This window comes from Crinia signifera, chromosome 1 (assembly GCF_055691185.1).
Source record: "Crinia signifera chromosome 1, ASM5569118v1, whole genome shotgun sequence".
NCBI lineage: Eukaryota > Metazoa > Chordata > Amphibia > Anura > Myobatrachidae > Crinia > Crinia signifera.
In genome coordinates this window covers 173220182-173244422 of record NC_139217.1, presented here as the reverse complement: position 1 = coordinate 173244422, position 24241 = coordinate 173220182, and the positions used below count along the sequence as shown (strand labels likewise).

Sequence of the window (24241 nt, the reverse complement as noted above, 5' to 3'; positions counted from 1 at the left end):
GAATCCGGGGCTGGTTATGCTCAGGAGGAGGGGACCCAACGCCATTTAAAACAAGCAAAAAAAACTTTTACACATTTTTTAAGACTGGACCATGCACAGATCTCAATTATCTGTGCAGGGTTCTGGCGAATTCGCTGTCAGAACCTGGTCTGCATGTGTGGCAATTTTTACACACATTTTCCTGAATTCGCATCTCATTAAATATGCGATGCGAGTTCTGGCGTTACTAAAAATCGCATCTCCAGATTTTGTTTCTTGACGTTTTTCGCATCTCATTAAATACGCGAATTCGGGAAAAATGTGATTTCGGCCATTTTTTTTTGACTAAAAATCGAACAAATCACATTTCCGCATCTCATTAAATGTCAACCTGTGGCTAATAGGATTCCCCCATGTGGTCCATTTATATCCTTCTTGTATCCTTTTGTAACCTATAAATGAATCTAACTAAGTATTTAGATGATGTAATACCCTTTTAATTATCATCCGGTCAAAAGCAGACTTGGCATTTCTTCTATTACTCAATGCAGGGCTGACCCTTTGAACTTATTCATTATGTCCCAGGTAACTTGCTCCATTTATTGTCCTTGGTCTAATTTCTGCTGTGGTCATTTTTGAAGGCATAAGCATTGCACTAGAGATCATATTGCTGACCTCTAGCAAGGTTGGTAACCTGACATCCGGTGATGTCAGCTCCCGGCCCCTGGCACCTGCGTCACTCCGCCATTAGCATGGGAGCGGGCAGCGCTTGCATGGGAACGCCCATGAAACACTGGCCATTCCCATAGGCACGACCCATACCTGCTACCCCATGCCCCCCACCCGCACCTCTCTTTGTGAGTGGTCTGGCGACTATACAAATCACCGCGTTCATTCGCAAACAGAGCCTGCACATGCGCATAAATGGATATTCGCATGCGCAGAAGCAAAAAATCACTCCCCGTGCAAACTCATGGGGGGAGCAAAACAACCAGAATGACCTCCCTTTATGTAGTTTGCATGCATATTGAAGTCCAAATTCCTCCTTTAGGTTTAGGTAAGCACAATAAGGGCCTAGATTCTCAGGCACTGCCAGGACCAGCAACAGAAATCTTGGGTCCTGGTACATTTATACTTCTGGGGCCTCTCCTCCCCCATAATCGCCTGTGCTGAAATTGGGATACGGTCGGTTGGTCGACCTAAAGATTGTCAACAGTCATTAGGTCAACACCATTGGGTCGATATACTGGAAGATCGACAGGTGTCTAGGACGACATGGCACAAGGTCGACAGGTGTCTAGGTTGACATGGGACAAGGTCGACAGGTGTTTAGGTCAACACAACCAATAGGTCGACATGGGTTAGGTCGACAGTCATAGCAGAAAGCCACAGCATCTGGCAGAAGTCATGGTACTTGTGTGTTATCACGGCGCCCAAGTTGATTTTATAAAGTGTGGCGAGCGTAGCGAGCCACCGAGCCCGAAGCGTGGTGAGCGCAGCGAGCCCCACGAGGGGCTGCGGAAAACGAGCCCAAAGCGTGGCGAGCTTGCCTCGCTGTGCTCGCCATGCTTCGGGCTCGGTGACTTTATTAAATCAACTCCACAACGACGTGGATAGTGGGGGTAGGAAAAGGTTGGGAGGATGCATTTTGCGTCCCCTCTTGGGGCTTGCAGCGCTCGCCACGATTTGGGGTGATGTGGATAGTAGGCGTGTGTTAAATCGCATTGCATCGCATCGACGTGGATAGTGGGGGTGTGCTAAATTGCATGCGATTTGCGTGCAATGCGATCCGCGGCCAGGGGTGCAGTGAAAAATGAACTAGTACGATCGCATCACACCGCACGCAAATTGCATGCCATGCGATCTCACTATGTTGAATAGGGCACTAAGCTATTTGCTTAGTGGGCGCCGTGATAATACACAAGTACTGAACCCAGCACAGCAGCAGTTACAGCCTGAGTGTGTGACATTCCCACAAGTGCTCTGCTGATTTCAAGAGGTGAGAGGAGCATGTGATTGGCTCCTCCAATCAGAGCTCAGCACATGCCTTCTTACCCTTCAGCACAGTCATGGGAGTTATTACTCAGTAATGCATTGCCCCAGCCAGGACCGGCGCCACCACTAGGCAGTATTAGGCATTTGCCTAGGGCGCCAGCCACTGGAGGGCGGCACTATGTATGGAAGCGGAGGCCACTGAACCCACCGTGGAGCCAGGTTACGGGGCCCACAGCCCCCCCCCCCCCATTGAGACTGGGTCAGAGGTGACCGACTGCCTCCAAACCACTTCCCTCCCCTACACTCGCAGTGGAGCCAGGCGATTGGTGTCAGCAATGACCCCCCCCCCTCCCGTGGACCAGGTCGGAGTGGGTGTTGAGCGGAGGGGAGAGGGAGAGCGGTGGGGCGTCCGCGCCACCCCTGCCCCTTCCCCCCTGTGATCGGTGTCAGCAACTTCACCCCCATGGACCAGGTCAGAGCAGGTGTTGAGCGGAGGGGAGCGGGAGAGCAGTGGGGCATCCACGTCACCCCCGCCCCTTCCCCCTGTGATCGGTGTCGGAAACCCCCCAGACCAGGTTGGAGCTGGTGGTGAGCGGAGGTGAGCAGTGGGGTGTCCGCACCCCCCTCCCCCCCTGGACCGGGTGAGCAGAGGGGAGATGGGGAGCGGAGGGGGGGGGGGTCCTTGGGGGGTCGCCTGGGGCACTGACAGGGCTTCCACCGGCCCTGGCCCCAGCTGGACCTCATTACCTGCCTGAATCTCGAGGCCCCTATGAAGAGCTCAATGACATGATTAAATGCTAATGTCATAATTTTAGCCCCACGCCCTATGCAAATTTCTCCCAATCATTGCATTTTGCCCTAAGAGGAGGCGGGGTCTATAGGTGCAATTAGCCCCTGTCACCACCTACACGCTTCTCTCTAGGCTCCCAGAGAGGAGATTATGAACGTAGGTAATTAAGTATTAAGCAACTTCACAGGTAAGAAGCAGCTGGTTATTGTCAGCAGCTGGCACTGGCAGCTGGCACTACAGGGAAATAAAAATAAACTAGTGATAATAAAAATTAAGGTGGCGCCAGTACTTTACTTGTAATTACCAGAAAACAACAATGAGTGAATGTGATGCCATTTTTTTTAATGCATATTATCAATTGGTTGCACCATTTAACACATATAAGTACTATCTTGTGTTAATGTGCAATCACCTTATCGGCAGCAGCGAGGTGTATTACTAGTTATTTATATAGCACACACATATTCTGCAGCGCTTTACAGAGAAAGTGTATCTGAGGAAGCATCCATATCTAATTGTGACCATAGGCATGAGCACATTGAGTGTTAAGGGTGCAAAGGCACCCCCTAATGCTGTGCCCCCATCCCCACACTTATTGCTGCTAGTAATACCAGCAATACCTTTTACCAAAGACTTTTGCTTTTTAGACCTGTATTCCATTAAAATAAGCGCCCATCAATCAGTTATGTGTGTTTTGCATTATTAATTGTATTACACCATTGTCATATCACTACATATCTGTGTCATCCATATATGATTTTGACTTTGCTATTTGCATGTACTGTTACACAGAGTAATGAGAAGACTAAAACTGAAATAGGCAGGATATAATGGTGTGGCTGAGAGACGTTTTATATTGTAGTGAGTGCACGCCTGATTGGCGGTGTTAGACAGACCCAATGGCGGTGTTAGACATGCCCAATAGGTGGTGCTAGGCACACCACTTTGACAGTGCACCCCCTAATAAAATGTGCTGCGCACGCCTATGATTGTGACAATGTTATATTAGCACACCTTTACTATTCTCAGCATACCATTAACTGGATATATACGTATTCATTTCTTGTGTCCATGTGCAGTGCAGAAGTGTGTATGTATGTAGTTGCTCTCTATGCAGGTGGAGGGAAGTGAGGCAAGTATTTTCTGTACATTCTCAATGATTACATCCTGGTGTATGATCCGCGACCCTGTGTAGTAACACAAAAATGCTCAATACTCCTCATTCTACTACTACAAAGGCATACCCTCCAACATGACCCATTCCATTAGGTAGATAATTTATAATTGCAGTCACCTGTGTTGAACTAGTCCAGTGATGATAACGGTGTTCCAGCAAAGGTGAAGGCAATCCTAAATTAAGGAAGAAGTCCAGAAGCAAAGCATTTTGTACCTAATGGAATGGGTCATGTTGGAGGGTATGGAAAGGGCCAGATTCAAATACTTGCAGAAGTTGCCATAATTCACATAAAGGCTTAAGAAAATATTTGGGAAATAATACAAGGGAATCAGATGCAACCCTAGCATTATTTACAGTACTACGATGGGATTTATATTTCAGATGGGATGTTGCTAAGGACAACCAATCATAATCTACTTCTTATTTATTTAGCACCTTCTAGAAGATACTAGGTAGAATCTGATTGGTTGCCCATAGCAACATCCCATCTGAAATACAACTTCTATTTTTGTAAATAAACCCCACAGCATGAATGCAGTACTGAGAGGCTTTAGGTTTGCTTGACCCAAATTACTTCTCCCATAATGTCCTCAGTGATAGTTCACATAAAAAAAGCAGATGTACAGTACATCCATCAATAGATAATAACAACACACACACACACACACACACACACACACACACACACACACACACACACACACACACACACACACACACACACACACAAACAAACAAACAAACACACACACACACAATCTGTCTAGTTCTTTGACAGCAGAAAAGGTAAATAAATATCAGAACCTGTATACTTTGTTCATAAATACAGATTAGAGTTTTTCCAATAGAAACTAAATTATAGGGAATAATGTATCACTAGCATAAATTATAGGCATATTAGAAGTCACCAGCTCTGTTATTGTACAAAGGCACAAGAAGATTGGCTGAGCGTAACTCTAATGTACAGTTAGTAAGGAGCTTTTTGCCTTCTCACATTTCAGTTAAGGAAAATTAAATGGTCAATGTTCATTTTAAATACATTGATAAATGGAAACTAAATGATATAGAGAAAATACTGTACACATAACAACTCATTACTAAATAATTTACAAGCACAATGCTCCATTTTAATGATACACAAGTAATCCATAATTAACCTGTTTTTGGCATTACTGAATATCCAACAATGCACTGCATAGCCATCACCTTATGGGGTGTTAGAAGAATGGTACACATTTTGGGTATCAGCGCTACATTGAGACAGGACAGAGCCAGGTGTGTCACCGCAGCTGCAGAACTGTTAGCTTGCTCTATAAACCACTATTCACACACAAACATGCCACCAACACATTCATCTTTTATCTGTGATTAATACATCTACACGTATCCTACATACAGTATCAGCTTTATTAACTGCATGCATACATTTACACTAGTATATATTAGTTGCTGTAATATTTATTTATGATGATATATAACCTCTCAGAGCAATAATGATTAATCATTTAATGAAACCTTAACATGATTTTAAGGGAATTTTATTTTTGGTTAACACATTTATCAATGGAAATTATTGCAGCCCAGCTTTGTCTTATTCTGTATATTATTCTTATTTCTCCTGTTTCCTACCTCCACACTACTACATGTTGTAGTCATTCACAAGCAGTATCTTTTTCTCACTTCATCACTTTTCAGACACTGTACTTGGGGCTGGTAATCCATATGCAATTTCAGCTATACACAATTAAAGTTACGGTGAAAAAGCTGGAATTTCCCAAGATAATTGAACATTCATCTAAAACAAGGAACAAAAGTGCAATTCTTACAATGTACTCACCAGAGTTGAAGGAAAACACATTAATGAGTACAATTAGAAACTGAGCCCACAGGATCATGTTCATCAGGAGTCCCCTTCTCTGTCAGCCTCAGTCATGTGCTGTCATGGAGCAGATTTCTCTGACACCGCAGATTAATCCTTGAAAAGACAGAGGAAGGATTTAATGCAATTCCTTCGGCATGAAAAATAATTAGAGCGTACTTTACTGTTTCAGCTGTCTGCTTCTCCGAGCGTTGGATCCAATCTCTGGATCCTAAGCCCTGCCCTGTTTAACCCTTCCAATGCCCACTGTCGTTTTTAGCTGGTATCAGATATCCTGACATAAATATGAAAAAATTATATTTTACATTAACAGAGCTATAAAAAATTATATAGAAATAATTGTGCAAAGAAAATAAATGTGGCTTAGATATTGGGGGAAATTTACTAAAGGAAATTTCTAAAAAATAGGTGTATTTGTATCCAGAAATACACTTATTTTTCACATTTACTATCCCGAAAATATGGCAATTCGTATTCGTATTGATGTGCTATCCGTATTTTTGGGGGCAGTAAATATCAAAAATAAGTGTATATCTGGATACAAACACACCTATTTTTTTTTACAAATTTCCTTTAGTAAATTTCCCCCATTATGTTGATAATGTACAATAGATTTAAACATGATATATTAGATTCTTGACCTTTTCTAAATCACTTTATATTACTACACTTTATATTAAATTTATATTTATGTAGCATATATTGTGTAAATGTATGGAAATGAGTAAAAGGACTTAGAGGTGGTGGAAATCAGTTCCACCCTATTCCCCCTCACTTCAACCCCTGGTTATACCCCTTTCACACCAACCTGAATTCCCGGGTTGGCCCTGCTGGTGTGCAAGGTTCCCGGGCCAAGTTCCTGGGAAAATTCCAGAGAATTCAACCCTGCTAGATAGCAGGGTTGCTCCGGGGACCAGCCTGGGACACAGGCCAGTGTGAAAGGAACTTACCCGGCATCCTGGATTTCTTCCATCCGGGGAGCGGGGTCTGGGGTCCAGGCGCGAGGTCTGGGCGACTGGGTCTGGACTGCAGGGATCCGGCAGAGGCAGCTGGGCGCTTGTAGCACTATTTGCCAGGCAGCGGGGTGGGAAGAGCTGCTGGATTTGAAAAAGGCCGGATGCTCTCAGCCAATCAGCTTCCGGCCAGTCTTTTAAAAAAACTTTCAAATTTTCCCACCCCGCTGCCCGACAAATAGCACTGCCAGATCCCCGCAGTCTGGACCCCACACCCCACCACCTACTGCCCGGACCCAGCCACCCGTTGCCCAGAACCCGCTGCCCCCTCACAAGAGAAAATGTAGGGACTAGGCCAGAGTCAAAGGGGCTAACCCAGGAATGTCCCTGCATGATCCAGGGACCATATTCCTGGTTAAGTCCCTGCATTTTCTGGTGTGAAAGGGGTACTATTTACATTACACTGTAGTGTCAGTTATTCACATTATACAGCACAATAGTTTCTGTTATTCATATTACATCAAACATTAGTGTCCATTATGCATATTACACGCCCAGTAGTGTCTCAAATTACACCACACAGTAGTGTCTGTTATTGACATTATGCCCCATATTGCCACACAGTAGTTTTTTTCACTGTATAGCTCATCCTCCTTCTCCACATTATTACTCCTTTTTCATCTAATTCCTCATCATTCCTTCTCATTGCTACTCCTCCACTTTATCCTCGTCATCATTCCAACTCTTCATTCCTCATCATCAATTCTTCCCATTCATGCACATCTTCCTTGTACTCCTTATTATCGCCGCCTCCTCTTCAGCTGCTGTGAATTCTCATCATTCCTACTCATCATTGCTCCTCCTCCTTCTCCTCCTCATTTCTCCTTCCACAACTACCTCATTCCACCTGTGCTGCTTTCTGTACCCAGTTGTGCTGGGCCACTGTGAGGCTTCACTGTTCCCACTGATACTGCTTTCACATTGCAAAAACCTGCTTTCAACCCGATTTTCTAAACGTGTCTTAAAACTGGTCAAAAGCCAGTTAAACCCCTTTCATATTGCATGATGTAAAGGTATATTGCAGTTTAAATACCATTTTGTACCTTTCAGATTCCACCCGTTTCACCCATAGAAAGCCATACAATGTCATTTAAAAAAAAAAATTCCTGCTTGTGGGCGGGGATCAAGTGAGGTTATCATTTGTAGCAAATACCGTTTCTGAGCTGTTCAGACTGCAGGGAAAACGGCTCAGAAACGTGTAGGATCCTGCTTTTAACACGTGTCAAAATACCGGTTTTCTGTAACCGGTAAATTGACAATGTAGCTTTCACATTGCAGCTGGAACCGTTTTAAAGCACTAAAAAAACGGCAATATACCGTGTTACAGCTGCAATGTGAAAGGGGTATGACATTCACTGTCAGTGTAGTCTGAGGAGATTTCATGATGTCTCACCCAGGAGAGGCTGCAGGAGAGAGGGCAGAGTACATTAGCTGCATATATAACAGTGGGCAGCGCTTCAGCTAGTGGCGGGTGAATGCAGTTCTGGTCAGTGGCATAACTACTGTAAGGCAGCCCCAGCAGTCGCTTGGGGGAGAAAGCAGCAGCGGGGTCTCTGTGGGCGCCGGCACCCGCTCAACGCACTGACATGCTGCTGCCTGCCGCTGCCCACTGACTGAGCACCAGAGGCGAGTCATCCACAACGCGGGTGCGGCCATGGCAGAGATAACAAATCTCCCCACTGATTCAATTGACTGTACACAGAGCCGGATATTGGCTACTGTGTACAGGATGGGCAGGCGGATGGGCGTGCTAGGGCGACCTGGGATGAATCAGAGCCAAGGGAAGCAGCAGTGTCTGCTGGTCTCTCTTCCTCTATCCTGCTTCAGCTTCTCCGTTATGCGTGTGACATCATCACATCACATGGTGGGGAAACACGCTGGAGAGGAGCCTGGGGGGGAGGGGTGGGTGGGTGGGCGCCACAAACTTTTTGGCAGGGGGGAGCAAAATTTATAGTTCTGGTTGCCAAGTTATGGCAGATGTGGAGTGCGGAAAGTTCTCTGCCTGAAGGGCATATGGATTTCACTTGTGCTGTGGGCATACTTGGTACCACCCTAGTTGTGACCCCAATAATAATAAATAATAATAATAATAATATAGATTATTGCACAGCAAGTAATACTTTACAGTACATCAATCCTGTGACACTAGGATATAACATACTGCCTATGGTATATGGCTTTGCAGATTATACAGTTGGGTAATTCTGCCATAACACTGGCAGGTGAAGCATTTTGAATTTAAATGTTTAATGTAAAATTGACATCTATGATCTCTGTTTGTGTCTCTGTAATTTATGGCTTTGCATATATCTGCACACATAATTAATTTAGCGCAATGCATTGACACACTTTTTAACAGCATGGCATTGCATCCTGCACTGGCCCCACTCCTTCAGTGTATGATGTCATTGTGGCGCACACTGGTTACTATTCCAGGCACTCTACTAACCAGAAGCAAGGGTGGTAGAGCAGCAACAACATACCTGTGTTCTGTGCGACAGTACAGATATCACGCCCTAAGTAGCCAGTACTGAGTTCATTGGCTTAATTACAACCAATGTCATAACTGTGTGGAGTTTGTTCTCCCCGTGTTTAAGTGGGTTTTTTCCCACAAAACCAAAAAATATTGGTAGGCTAATTGGTTGCTTCCAATTAAAATAATAATAATAACAATAAATAATAATAATAATAATAATAATTTAATCATAAACAGAATGTGTGTCTCCATGGGACAGGGAATATATGGGGTTAGCTCTACTGGGGAAGATTCTACTCTGAATGCTCAAATTGCCCTTTCAGCACATCAGAACATGTGTGCATTATATTAATATTATCTATACATGTAAATAATATTAACCAGCAGATGTCACTATTTCTTATCTGATGCCTTAAAAAATCCAAAAGAAGCAACACACTTTCACACACCTGGATGTTATTTATCAGATACCAAACTATTCCATAGTACTGTGTGCATTTAAGTTTTTGTCACCAATAAAAGGTAGTCTATTAAAAATCTATGCAATAGAAAAATCTATATATAATTAATCATCTTTATTTACACAATTATTTTTCACAGCTAAATATGAAGTTATGAAATTCTTTAAAATATTTTTTTACAAACTTTTTTTTTATTGAAACGTGTATAAATCACAAACTGATAAAACATATGCTGCCCATACATATGTGCGATCAGATGCGATGTGACATGTCCCATCGCATCTGATCGCATCAAGTGGTGCCCAGTGCAGCACCCGATGTCGCATTCCATCCTGCGATGGACATCGGGTGCTGGAGGGGTGGTGTGTCGGCTGTGTAGGCGGGACCGGAGCTGGGGACCATAGCGGTAGAACTTTCAGGTGGCGGGACTTGTTGACTTTGGCAGCAGTTGACTTTGAAACACTGGGACGGCCCTCTGATTGGCTGAGGCCGCTGAGATAGCGCTCTCTCAGCCAATCAGCGGCCTCACATTCAGGCGGCCGCTGATTGGCTGAGAGAACTCTCTCTCATCTGCTGCCGCTGCCGCGTCCCGCCGCCTGAAAGCTCAACGCTACACAACCGCCATGCCTCCCCTGCTGCTGCTGAGACCCATTCCGGCCCCGCTCCCCGAACCCGCCGCTGATTGCATTTTGAGCAATCGCATGTGGTTAAAAACCACATGCGATTGCTCATGCAATTCGATAAAAATTATGTGCAGTTCATAATATCTATCGATGCAACATTCAGCAGCGTGCCTGGGCATCGCGTCAAATGTCAGCTTAAAAATGCATGCAATCATTCCATTTATCGGCCAGATGTGGCCGAAATCGAATGATTGCATTCGATATCTCACATATGTATGGGCAGCAATTAAATGAAAATAAAATATGAGCAGCGCGTTGTTCCATGAGATGAGAAGATAGAACAGAAATAAAATTTTGCCATATGAGGACGAGGTTCCGAGTGCTCGTCTTATCCAGTCCATTGTAATGATATAATACAGCTTCTGATGGAACAGGGATATAGTAGGTTTGTATCCAGGGCTGAATAATATTTTCTCATGCAGCCAAGGAGACTGTAAGCAATAATTTGCGGATTGGACTGGATAAAAAAAGAAATACTTTCTTAGCTACTTCTACAATAATTAGGGCCTGTGATGGATCAATGCAGTGGGGGGATTAGTGTCATACTGATGGATTAACACTGAGGTTTAACCTTCAGTATAAAAATATCAATAGATACAGAATTTGTAGAGAGACTTGCCATTACTGTGGAACTAAACATCTCGGCATGTACTACACAGTTGCCTACCCTCCTGCATTCTGCAGGAGACTCCCTGAAATAACAGCAATCTCCCTCTCTCCCTCATTAGTATAGCAATTTCCCTCATTTCACCTAGCCCACATTACACTGTTACATTTTATGGAGAAAAAAGGAATGAGAGATAGATACATTTACAATGAATCATCAGCACCATTTCCCAGCACTTTACCAAGTATAGTAACTCTTAGTAACGGCTTTGGGGCTCATCTACATTTGTATATAAGTAATTTTGGTACTTGTGTATTATCAGGGCGTCCAGGATTTCCATCGTAGGGCATTGTATCGGTCGTATCGCATCGCATGAGATGCGATGCGATACGACCCGATTTTTAATTGTACAGGCACCCTGATGGGTGATACCTATGTTAAATGCACCCCCAGACCCGATTTTTCATTGTACAGCCACCCTGATGGGTGATTATTATGTTAAATGCCCCCCATTGTTAACACCACCCCCATTATCAACAGCGGTATGCGTCCTCTGACCTTTTCATACCCCCACTGTCTACGTTAGCGTGGAGTTGATTTTATATAGTGTGGCGAGCACAGAAAGCCACCGAGCCCGAAGCGTGGTGAGCGCAGCGAGCCCCGCGAGGGGATGCGGATAACTTCACATGTATTCCGCATGCCCTCGCCACACTTCGGGCTCAGTGGCTCGCCGCGCTCGCCACACTATATAAAATCAACTCCACGCCGACGTGGATAGTGGGGGTACGAAAAGGTTGGAGGATGCGTACCGCCGCCCCTCGCCACGCTTCGGGTTGGCGTTGATAGTGGGGTGGCGTTAACAATGGGGGGCATTTAACATAGTAATCACCCATCAGGGTGGGTGTACAATTAAAAACGGGTCTCGTCGCATCGCATCGCATGCCATTCTAATGATATGCGATACGACGCAATGTTAAAATTTTACAGAATTGTACAGAAACCTTTAAAAACCCTCATATCGGCTCTGACCAGGTCCCATCGCATACCTTAACTTAATGGTATGCGATGGACCCAACGGGCGCCGTGCTAGGAAACAAGTACCCATTACTATATTATTTGAGGCAGTACAGATGGTGTAATGGTTAGCATTACTGCATCACAGTACTGAGATCATGGGTTCGATTCCCACCTTGACCCTAACTGTGCGGAGTTTGTATATTTTCCCTGTGTTTGCATGGATTTACTCCATGTACTCCAGTTTCCTCCCACAATCCAAAAATATACTGGTAGGTGAACTGTCTCCCAACTAAATTAATCTTAGAATGTCTGTGTGTGCGTGTACATGTGGTAGGGAATATAGATTGTAAACTCCACTGGGGTAGGGACGAATTTAAATGTTTAAATATTCTCTGTAAAGTGCTGTGAAATATGTGTGACCTATATAAATAAGTGGTAATAAATAATATTCTTGCAGCACTCAAATGCAGACTAAACCTACAGCTGAATCATACCCTACCACTAGTAACTTAAATAACTTACAATCCTAGGAAAGAAGCTGGTCCAATAGGGTGATGGACTGGAGAGAGCAGCATAAATACACCACTGAGGTGCTGAAGTAAAGTTAGCCACTTAAAGGGTCATTCCTGGCATCTCCTTTTATAATTTCATACAAGCAAAAGGGCTGGGTTTGCTAAAGCGGGGAAGCCAAACCCAGCCCTCTTGTATCACCAGAGAACTCAGTGGGGTGTCAGTAGGCAGATAGAAGAGCTCACAGCCACTGTTAACAGAAAACCCAGCAGCGTATCAGCACAGCAGGAAGAAGCTGGAAGGCTAATCTTCCTAGCCAGACGTTCATCGTCTCCAAAGCTACTCTGTCAGTCACTTCATTGGTTACCTGTGTTCTACCGTATTCAATACAAAATTATTTTACTCACACACAAAGCCATAAACCAAAGCACACCAACATACATCTCTTCTCTTATCTCAAAATATCTTCCAAACCGACCTCTACGTATCCTCTCAAGATCTACGTCTCTCATCCACACTCATTACTCGCTCCCATTCCCGATTGCACGACTTTCTTCGGACTGCATCCACTCTGTGGAATGCCCTCCCAAGCACAATAAGACTCTCCTCCAGTCTCCAAACCCATAAGAGTTCCCTGAAAACTCATCTCTTCAGGCAAGCTTATCAAATTCCAGAACCAGCCACTTAACCTTCATAAACCATTCCTATCCAATAACATCTCCACTGTACAGGCCGCACTAATATTCTCTCTTTCTTTCTCACACTATCCATCCTCCTGACCCTTGGCCAAACTGCTGGGTCACCGTATCTTAGAGCACACCAGGAACTTTTGCATTCTTCTGGACTTTATACAATAAAGAATATCTATCTTTTTGTATCAATGCCTATTTCCCTATAGATTGTAAGCTTGCGAGCAGGGATCTCATAATTTTATCTGTCAGTAAATACCCTGTTTGTTTTATCACTGGCTCCTATTGTAAAGTGCAACGGAATATGGTGCGCTATATAAGAAACTGATAATAAATGAAGAAATAGTCGTTGCCCCCCCCCCCCCATAACAACACTTCAAACATCCCCCACCGTAACACAGTTACATTGACAGGGGTGTCACACTCTTATTGGGTGGTAACTCTTGAATTGGTAGTAAAATTCTTATTATATATTTGCAAAAATATTTTTAAATGGCTGAATTATCATTTGAAATATTCCAATTTGTGAGGAAACAGAAGAGATGCTTTTGAAAGAAGTTGATTACATTGCTAATCTTTACTGTAACTTCTGGCTGGAAATCTGCATGAACTAAATGGATCATGATTAATAGTACAGTAATCACAATATATACAAAATGTATTAAAGACATCAATAATACCATCTCCAAGAGACACAGTTATTTCTTCACTAGGTAATATGCATCCTGCTTAGTAGATAAGGTTAATTTTCTAGCACAGCTGGTTCTCTAACTCTCAGACAGCATTACATGGACAAGGGGAATTGTGTACAGGGGAATATAAAGAAATGGCTGTCTATTCATTATAATGTACCACACAATATCAATACCAAGGATCAGATAATAACAGATGCTCCAATGGATACAATCTTGTATCAAACTGAATTTATATAGGATGTCTTCCACAACCTGATTCTAAATGCTCAAGAAAATAGCGCTTATTATAATGTTTTGTAGTGCACAGTAGTGGATTTACCAAGGCTGTAAATGGATAATTATGCAAATAATCCATTGGCAGCTGTGCATGGGATCATGGCGTGTGAGGGGGTTGGGGGGGGGGGGCGGCAGGCACTGCGGCCGGCCGGCAGTGTTTAGTCCACACACAACGTTGTAAACTTTGCAGCGTTGCCTGTGGACCAGAATAAGGTTCCAATTACATTTAAGTACACAAGAATGATTTTCAATTTTTCAATATTTGCAATTAGGATCTACTGATACCCCATACACACTAGCTGACCCTATGCCTACTTGGCCACGGACGATATACTGTAGTTAACAATATAGGCCATCGGCGGCCGATATTGTGCATACACGATGAATGATATTACCCGCCATTATCATTCAGTGATGTCACTGGGGCCTGCTATTCATGCAGGTCATTTGGCTATATAGCCAAATTGACCTGCAAGTTCAGTAGACATCAATCATCATTAACAATATGTGGGAGCGTGCAGCGCTAACGATATTGAGTACACACTAGATGATTTAGTGAATGATATCTCTCAGAAAGCCCTTTCTGAACAATAGTACTTTCTAAAGGTGCCCATACACTAGTAAGATTTATCTTCAGATCTGGCTGGTTGGAACAAAAACATGGTTATGGATGAGTGACAGTTTGTCAGTTTTCCAGCATCTCCAAGCAAATGGTGAACTGTCATTTGCTCTCATCCATAACCAGGTTTTTGTTCCAACCAGACAGATCTGAAGATAAATCTGCGTGTGTATGGCCATCTTTAGGGATATCTATCACTATGAGATAAGACATTGTATTTATTGTTCCCTCTTATCTCCAAGCTTTGATAAATATCCCCCCATAGTATCCATACAATTCAATATAAAGAGGGGCCTAATTTCTGTTTGCAGTCTATGGCTGATGTTCACACAGGTGTGAGATTATTAGTAAACTGCGCATGTGCTGCGATTGCAGTGCACTTGCATCAAGGTGCCGCTACTGTATGATCCTGCTCACAATTAGGATTTCATGGTAAAGTGATTGACAAAAAGTGACCTTTGAAGGTGTTAAGGGGGAGCGGTTGAAAAAACGCAGGCGTTACATTGCCATTTCCGAGGCTTGTACATTCAAAAACACGGCTCCTGCTTTGTCCAGTCTGAGTAGCCATGGGGTTGCCTTATCAGACAATGTTCCTCTGGTTTGCATATACAATGCAAATGTGTACAAACATGAATTAGGCCAAGAGTGAAGAATCGTTGCACGGAGTTATTTATGCCCTAACATTTTTCTGACCATCAAGAAAAAGAAAAGAAACTGAATGAAATCCTCACACTTTAGTAGGGTTTATGTTCCTGCTCTGTAGCAAGTGTACCAATGTATGAGACTCTGGTAGTGCAAATGGGAATCCTTACCGCTGGACCGACTGATGATTGATTTAGATCCTGGCGCTCAGTCAGCCTTCTGTAATAAAAATGTTCAGTGTCAGGTTCACTGCAGAGGGCTTGTGGAGAGATGATTTCAATTATTTATTGCTATTCACTTCAACCTTGGCAACAGTTATCAACAGTATTTCCACAGACATCAAGACTATGCACTATCTAAAAAAAAATAACATTTGCTGCTCACCATTTCATTCAGCTTCAATGTATTCTATAATCACAATAAGAAGAGTGTGAACTTTGATATAATTATTTTTCTCCCTCATGAATTGGTTTGTATTAAAAATGTAATCCCTTCTCAGGCTCAGTCTGAGCCTTGGAAGGGGTTACATTGTGTTTCTAAAGTAGTTTCCTTCCTCTCACCAACGGATGAACCAATTAGGTACGGCCCTCTAATCCTCGGCTGGTTCTAGAGAAGCTACAGTATCTCCTTGTTTTAGAAGATACTTCAAATACTATAATGGCCATTGTGATATTGGTATAAAACCGCAGTGAATCTAAAGGTGCATATACATGGAATGATGACGGAAGTTCACGAGTGTATCAAATGGTTCATCGTGCGTACACATGGAACGATTTGATAGACTTCGCTAAAGATTGGTCAATGATCTTCCTGCATGCAGGGAAGACCATTGACCATCGTTAATGATCAATGGGTACGTGCATCGTTAACGATGCACGGAACGATTTGAACGATTGGTCATTCCCATCGATTGGGAACACCCACATTGTCCTTCATATTGTCCTGTGTGTATTCACCTTAAGATCTTACAAGCACTTCTTTATTTCATTTGGGTTTTACCAGCCACAACATATAAAAAAATGTTTATAATTTATTTTACAGAGGATATTTATATCCCTTCCATTGTCATCTAATGGGAATACCTCCATGTCATCCTTTCCAAAATATGTTAAAAACATGCTTATCTCTAGAATTGTTTTGGGGATGTTTTGGACTTCAATTCAAACAAATTGCTTTATCAGATATAGTTACATTTTTACCATTAACCACAGAATGGGCCATTTTTGGCATTATGACAACTAACTTCAGAATGTAGGTGGGTTGCCATAAACTGATCATAACCCTTTGAGTGCCAATGTTGCTGTGTGGCACTGGCATTTTTAATGGATATTTTAAGGATCTCTCACAGCAACGTTGGCACTCGGTTTACTAAAAAGGTTTGCTTAGCAATTTTCATACCTAGAGTATTTTTACAAATTCCCTTGGCACTCGAAAGTGCCATGGCGTGGAAATGTATACTCCAGCAATTACCTATCTATTGTGTAGATATAAACTTTCTCATGTGTTACATAAAGAACAATGTATTGAAAAGTTAATTTTAATTACTCTTTGGAAATCTTTTATTGACTCATTACACACTTCGATTAATTATCAAATTCATAACTGTTTTCATGCAACTTTATTCAACTATATTGCAGTGTTTAACTTTGATGTTTCAAATGTCTGAAGTTTTTGGGCTTCAGGCAATCTTTCCCTTTCCCCCAATTTCTTATTACCTTCTCTCTTTTTTTCTTTCTCATCTTTCTTTTATTCTTTTTTTCCCCTTGCAAGCATGTCAACATAATATTATATGATTACATGGATTGTAATATGTTTTGTTTTATGTGATTGGCTTTACTATTCTGCAATGTTTACTACATCAATATTATTACTCAGTTATTTTTTCTACATACTATCATCCCTTTATGACAAAAACCTCTAATAAAAACATTTAAAAAAATATACTGTATTTCCCCTGCAAGAAGGATTGCAATGCCACTCTCAGCACTGGATTTAGAATAGGGTCTGTATACTTCTGGTTATTGGCATTCATGCAATGTGCTGGATTTAGCATTTTTTGCAACTAGAAGAGAACATAAAAATAATTAAATCTACTATCCCATATGTTTTCCCAATTTTTTTTAGATAACAGTAAATCTATAATGTCTACATATTTCTGGAAATCTTCCTGTCCTAAAATAGCATGCTCGAGAATGATTCTAACAAAAGCCTAAGGAGGCTTAGCCCTCCCAGATCTTACATCATATAACGAGGCACGTTTGTTGGTCCAACTCAAAGTTTGGATTTGTCCCCAGCTTACCCAGGCCGCTAAAAGATGTTTTATGGACCCTTAATCTATAATTCCCATCTTCCCGAGCTTCCATTCTGGTGTGGAATAAATTGATATCTAAACTCCCTGGTTTTACTTATGCGCTCTCAGCCCACTCTCTCCGTTCTATTGTCAATTCTTAATCTCACGCATTGGCAAGGATGTGGTGTTGAGAATCTCGATGACCTTTTGGATGGTACTGCCCTACCCACCTTTTCTCAAATTCAAGATAAAAATTATCTTGTTGACTTAAACTTCTTCACTATTTTCAAAATCAGCATTGGCTAAATCGTTTTTCTACTCCCCGAGTACCCAACCCCTGACAGGTTGCATACATGTTGTTCCTCTTGTTCTAAGTATTGTTGGCATCAATGTAGGGAAGTGGGCCACATATTTCATGACATGTACTTCCATTCATGAGGTCATCACTTTGTTTTAGGTCACATTTGCATTGTGGCATGTGCCACACTTGCCCAACATTGGAAACAATCTACATCTCTTCAGTTTTACAGGTTATTCACAAAATACAATTTAATTTTGTTATGGAAATAGAATTCATGCCTTATTCTTTTTCAGCATCATTCATTTTCGGCATAGTACGCTGGATGTCCTGGCACAAATTTTTAATAACAGGTGAAGGTGTTCAATTAATAACACATCCTTCCCAAACTAGTCCTCTCCAATTCAGTTTAAAGGAGGAAGTATCCCCTTGATGACTTATTGATTATTATTATTTTTTAATATTTCAATCTGTTGTGTAAATTATGTTCTCTTATTTGTGCTGCCTGCTGTCTATTGCCTTATAGATTGATATTTGATTTTGAATTGATATTTTAGATATATATATATATATATATATATATATATATATATATATACCATGTATTCTTATATTGTCTCCGTACCCCCATTTTCTCTTTTCTGTACCCCTTTCCTTATGCAAAATAATCTATTTTCAATAAAAATTATTAATGTAAAAAAATATTAATATTTAAATCTATGTCATAGTGAAAAATCCATCTGTTTAGTGGAATGCTGTTGGTATTGTTCTTTACGCTCATATGTGTCCTGATTTTCTCATGGAGGGCCAGATGTATCAAGCATCAAAAAGTGATAAAATGGAGAGTGATAAACAACCAGCCAATCAGCTCCTGTAATTTTTCAAACCCAGCCTGTAACATGACAGTTAGGAGCAGATTGGCTGGTTGTTTCTCACTCTCCATTTTATTAAGTTTTGATGCTTGATACATCTGGCCCAGAATATGAAGAGTTTATATAATGTGATTATTGCTCAGTCCTTAAAAGCCTGTCTCTTTTTACGTTTTAAAACTCTATTACTTTAGTTGTGCTATGATAATAAATTGGCTACAAAAGTGTCAATATCATTGACCAGTTTTTTTAATCCCAAAACCCGAGATTATAAAAATGCCCCAGGATTGGCATCCCTAATTGGGTGTATTTCATCAGAAATAATTTACCCTCCCAAAGTTGTAAAGGAGCACTTGTTAGTTACACTCTCCGATTAGATTTGACACATCATTATGGGGAGACCTATATTCATGAATTATTATCAACAATTATTATGCTAGTGCTCCTAGTTGATTGTCAGGTTGTGTTTCCATCAATAGGCTTGCCATAACCTCCCTTTAATTTGGGCCAGCTACAGTATAGTTTACAAAGGTTCTGTGGCTGGCTAAATTCAAGCCTACGTTTCAAATGGTATTAATCAGCCACAGGACACGTGTGTCCTGGATTAAAGGGTTATTATGGCAAGTCTATACATGGACATTAATTCAGTTGCCAAAATAGCTATCTTCAATTTGTGTAGGCAAGAATCACTCTGTAATATTAGGAAATAAAAAGTGGCTTAGGTATAACTTTATATACATTCATTCTTCAAGCTTGAAGGGTTAAGGACTGTAAAAGAAAAAAATAGCTGAATGAAAATGCAAAGTGGCAGTTTTCCTGATCCACTCTCTCCTGGGTAGCAGACATGTTAGATATCAAGACCGCCTTTTATGTACAAGTTCAAACACACCTGAGGCCTATCTTTAAACTCAAAGCCAAATTGACTCCTGTGAAATTCCCAGGATTGTATCTAAAAACTACAGAACCTGTTCAGTGTAGCCTATTATCTATATGGATACAAGTGGTAGGATGTGACATTCCTATATATCTCATTACTTATGCAGTTCCCTTGGACTTGGAACTGCTTTTAAGTACAGTATTTGTGACTTTCACATATCCATTTCAAAAGGTAAAACTAATTATAAGCTTCATAAGAGAAGAAAAAGAGTATCAGAATGCATTAATTACCATTGTGTATTGAAAGTGATATTAAATAAAAGTTCTGAAAACCATTTAATTAATAACTAATGTACTTACAGCAGGGCATGCAATTTAAATGTGCATCCTTTTATATCAAATGTCCTTTATTCTCTATGGCAATAGGAATATGGCAATCAGAGCGGTGTGCTGCAGAGTTTTAAAAATGTTGTTTCTTAGTAGGTTGTTGATTTCAGTGTACTTCATCTGGCAGCCTTGTACAGCTGAAGGCATGGGACTGATCAAAACAGAGCAGCTGTTCAGAGGTCCCTTTTGCCTGTCAGTCTGAGAGGAGGAGGCTAGGGTCTGGGCTATTTGTCTGTGTGACTGATATTGGAAAACTGGCCAGTGACTAGGGACTCTAATAACTACTGGTCTGTGGGCATCCTGACAAAAAAAAAAAAAAAAAGATAAGCATGTTCACAGAAATATAAGTAAATAATTGAAATGTAAGCATGGGCCATTGGATTCCAAATGGGGCACTGAAGGGCACTTTTAGGCATGTATTCAATGAGGCTGGCGAGAGGGTTTTTATAGCGATGATGGTTTGTTTTCAGCGGGGATTGCCGAAAACAAGCCATCCTCGCCGTTTTACCCCCTCGCCAGCCACTCGCCCTATTCTAAATTCCGGGGGAATCCTCGCTGTCAAAACCAGTGCCAGTGGCTGCCAATCATAACAGATGATTTATTTAACACATAGGCACAACCCAGTCCACCCCCACATTCCTTAACCTAAGAATGACAAGAAAGCACAAGTTACATAATTTCAAAATTATTCTCAATGAAAATATTTTGGCCTAGGGGTGCAATGAAAAAATTCTGATAACTTAGGCTCGATTCATGAAAGTTTGGGAACCCCTGGGCAGAATGTTACCAGAGTACCAGGGGGTAAAATCCCGACAGTCAGAATACTGACAGCAGCATCTTGGCATTCAGAATCCTGATCAATCCCCCAGGTAAGTATTTTAACCCTAACCCACCCCTCATGCAACTCTAAATGTTTCCTCCCATAGTCCAAAAGTAATGATTTTGCGGGCAAAAAGAAAAGGTGAAACATACATACATTTATCTTTTACATACTCTCCAGCCTTGCACCCCCTTCCTCAATCCATTTGCCCACCCCACTTTAGAATGTAAACTGTCAGCAGCAGGGCGCTCTCTTCTGTGGTTTTCTGTATATCATTTTCTCATTTAAAATGTGTAATTATGTAACTATGAAAAATCTATATATGTTTTTGTTTTGCTTTCTCACTTATACCGCTTTCACACTGCCAAAACGTTTTAAAAACCGGTATTTTTAAGTGGTATTTAAAATGGGTCTGAGCCTTCACATGGCAGTAGAATACCGTTTAAGTACCATTCACATCAGTCAACCCGTTTAATCCCCTGAACACGTTTCAAGGCAGAATGCAGGGGACAGCCTATCACAGGTCTGTAATCTGCTGTTTTTACTAAATACCGTTTCATAGCCATTCTCACTGCAAAAAAAAAACAACAAGTAACTTTGCAGTTGTTGTAAATATTATTATTATTATTATTGTAATTGTTATTTGCATTAGAGATGAGCGGGCCCGGATCCCCCAGATCCGTCAGATCAGAATCTCGGGATCCGGGTCAGGATCCGAGGCGGCTCGGGAGTTCCCCCCTCAATTCCGGACCGAAAACGAGGCAAAACGTCATCATCGCGCTGTCGGATTCTCGCGCAAGCAGGATCTTATAAAAGACGCACGCGCGCCCCGCCATCTTCACTCCAATCTTGGAGAGGGAAGAGGGTGGTTGGGAAGCTCCGTGTGCCCTGTGCTGTGCTCCGTGCCATGCTGTGCTGTGCTCCGTGACCTGCCCTGTTCCCTCACTGCCCTGTGCTCCGTGTTGTAGACTTGTATTGAGTGAGAGTCAGTGACTGTTTATAGGCCTGAGCCCTGTAGTGTGATTTAACTAACTAGGTGCTGCAGTGCTCACACGCAGAGGCTGCAGTGTCCACTGTCCAGGGGCTGTCCTGTGGCCCGTGCACAGATGTGATTTATTTAGCCCTAAGCCCTGTGTTGTGATTTATTTAGCCCTGAGCCCTGTGTTGTGTGATTTAACTAACTCAGTGCTGCAGTGCTCACACGCAGGGGCTGCAGTGCTGCTGAGTAGTACACTGTGTACAGGGGCTGCAGTAATACAAGAAGCTGTGTCCAGTGTGACGGCCTATATCCATTGTCCAGTGTCACGAGTCATGACATATTTCCTGTGTCCAGTGTGACGACATATATCCTGTGTCCAGTGTGAGGACATATATCCAGTGTCCAGTGTGACAGATATATCCATTGTCCAGTGTGACGACATATATCCTGTGTTCAGTGTGACGACATATATCCAGTGTCCAGTGTGACATCTAACCATTGTGTGACGGCATATATCCAGTGTCCAGCGTGACATATATCCATTGTCCAGTGTGACGACATATATCCTGTGTCCAGTGTGACATGTAACCATTGTGTGACCGCATATATCCTGTATCCAGCGTGACATATATCCATTGTCCAGTGTGACGACATATATCCAGTGTCCAGTGTGACATATATCCATTGTCCAGTGTGACTACATATATCCAGTGTCCAGTGTGACTACATATATCCAGTGTCCAGTGTGACAGGGGCTGTGTCCAGTGTACAGGGGCTGTGTCCAGGGGTTGTGTCCAGTGTACAGGGGTTGTGTCCAGTATACAGGAGCTGTGTACAGGAGCTGTGTCCAGTTTCCAGGGGCTGTGTCCAGGGGCAGTGTCCAGTGTGACGGCTGTGTCCAGTGTACAGGAGCTGTGTCCCGGGGTGGTGTCCAGAGGCTGTGTCCATTGTCCAGGCAGGGCCGGCGCCACCACTAGGCAGCTCTAGGCATTTGCCTAGGGCGCCGGCACCTGGAGGGCGGCAGTTCGCCCCTCACCCCCAGCATGGAGGGTTAGCGAACTGTGGTACCTGTGTAAAAAAACTTGCGTCCCTGCAGTGCTGGTGCGTGCAGGGGTATCCGTGCCGCCGGGGGGAACCTGCGGCGCTGTTATTGTGTATAAGCTGGCCGCGGCCGGTGGGGTCCTTACAGTGAATAGAAAATAACTAGCGCTATGCGCGCTGTAGGGACCCCGCCGGCCGCGGCCAGCTTATACACAATAACAGCGCCGCAGGTTCCCCCGGCGGCACGGACACCCCTGCATGCACCAGCACTCAGCAGGGATGCCGGGGACGCAAGTTTTTTACACAGGTACCCCCCCCCTACCCCCCCCACCCCCCCGGCACCGGGGCGCCCCCACCCCCGACTCGCCTGGGGCGTTCCGGTGCCTTGCGCCGGCCCTGTGTCCAGGGGAACGGGCTGTGTCCATTGTCCAGGGGCTGTGTCCAGGGTGACGGGCTGTGTCCAGTGTCCAGGAGCAGTGTCCAGTGTGAAGGCTGTGTCCAGTGTACAGGAGCTGTGTCCAGTGTGAAGGCTGTGTCCAGTGTACAGGAGCTGTGTCCAGAGGCTGTGTCCAGTGTGACGGCTGTGTCCAGTGTACAGGAGCTGTGTCCAGAGGCTGTGTCCATTGTCCAGGGGCTGTGTCCAGTGTGACGACTGTGTCCAGTGTACAGGAGCTGTGTCCATTGTCCAAGGGCTGTGTCCAGGGTGACGGGCTGTGTCCAGTGTCCAGGGGCAGTGTCCAGGGGCTGTGTCCAGGGGCAGTGTCCAGTGTCCAAGGGGCTGTGTCCAGTGTGACAGGCTGTGTCCAGTGTAAAGTAAGAAAAATAAATAAAAGTAATAAATAAAATAAAAACACATTTTTGGAGGATGATGGAGGAAATAGTGGGAGATTAGCAACCTGATAGAAGTGCTGAAGCTGCTACCACCAGTCATGACAAGGCCGATACCTCTTTGTATTTGCTCTTTGGAGCATTTCTCTTTTTTTGGGATAGTTTATTAAACTGCCACCCTGTCTGCCCCTGCAGTGCCGCTCTGCCAGGTTGGAAGTGTAAGGTCCACATGTATGTGATGCCGACTGCTGTCGCTTAGCTTAGTCATCCAGCTACCTCGGTATACCCTTTTGGCCCAACTACAGTTAATTAAAACAATTTTGTAAGCTGTGAAGTGATCAAAAT

At 43.0% G+C, this 24241-nt stretch overlaps 1 protein-coding gene across 1 annotated transcript in view; it reads right to left on the bottom strand.

The window, feature by feature from the left end:
• The window catches only part of CHRNB3 (cholinergic receptor nicotinic beta 3 subunit), a 67680-nt gene extending 61650 nt beyond the window's left edge, over positions 1-6030 (bottom strand). Inside the window, exon 1 of the mRNA XM_083177351.1 lies at positions 5779-6030. Coding sequence (XP_083033477.1) covers positions 5779-5842 — 64 coding nt within the window. The 5' untranslated portion in view covers positions 5843-6030. The remainder of the gene's footprint in view (positions 1-5778) is intronic.
• Positions 6031-24241: the final 18211 nt, after the last annotated feature.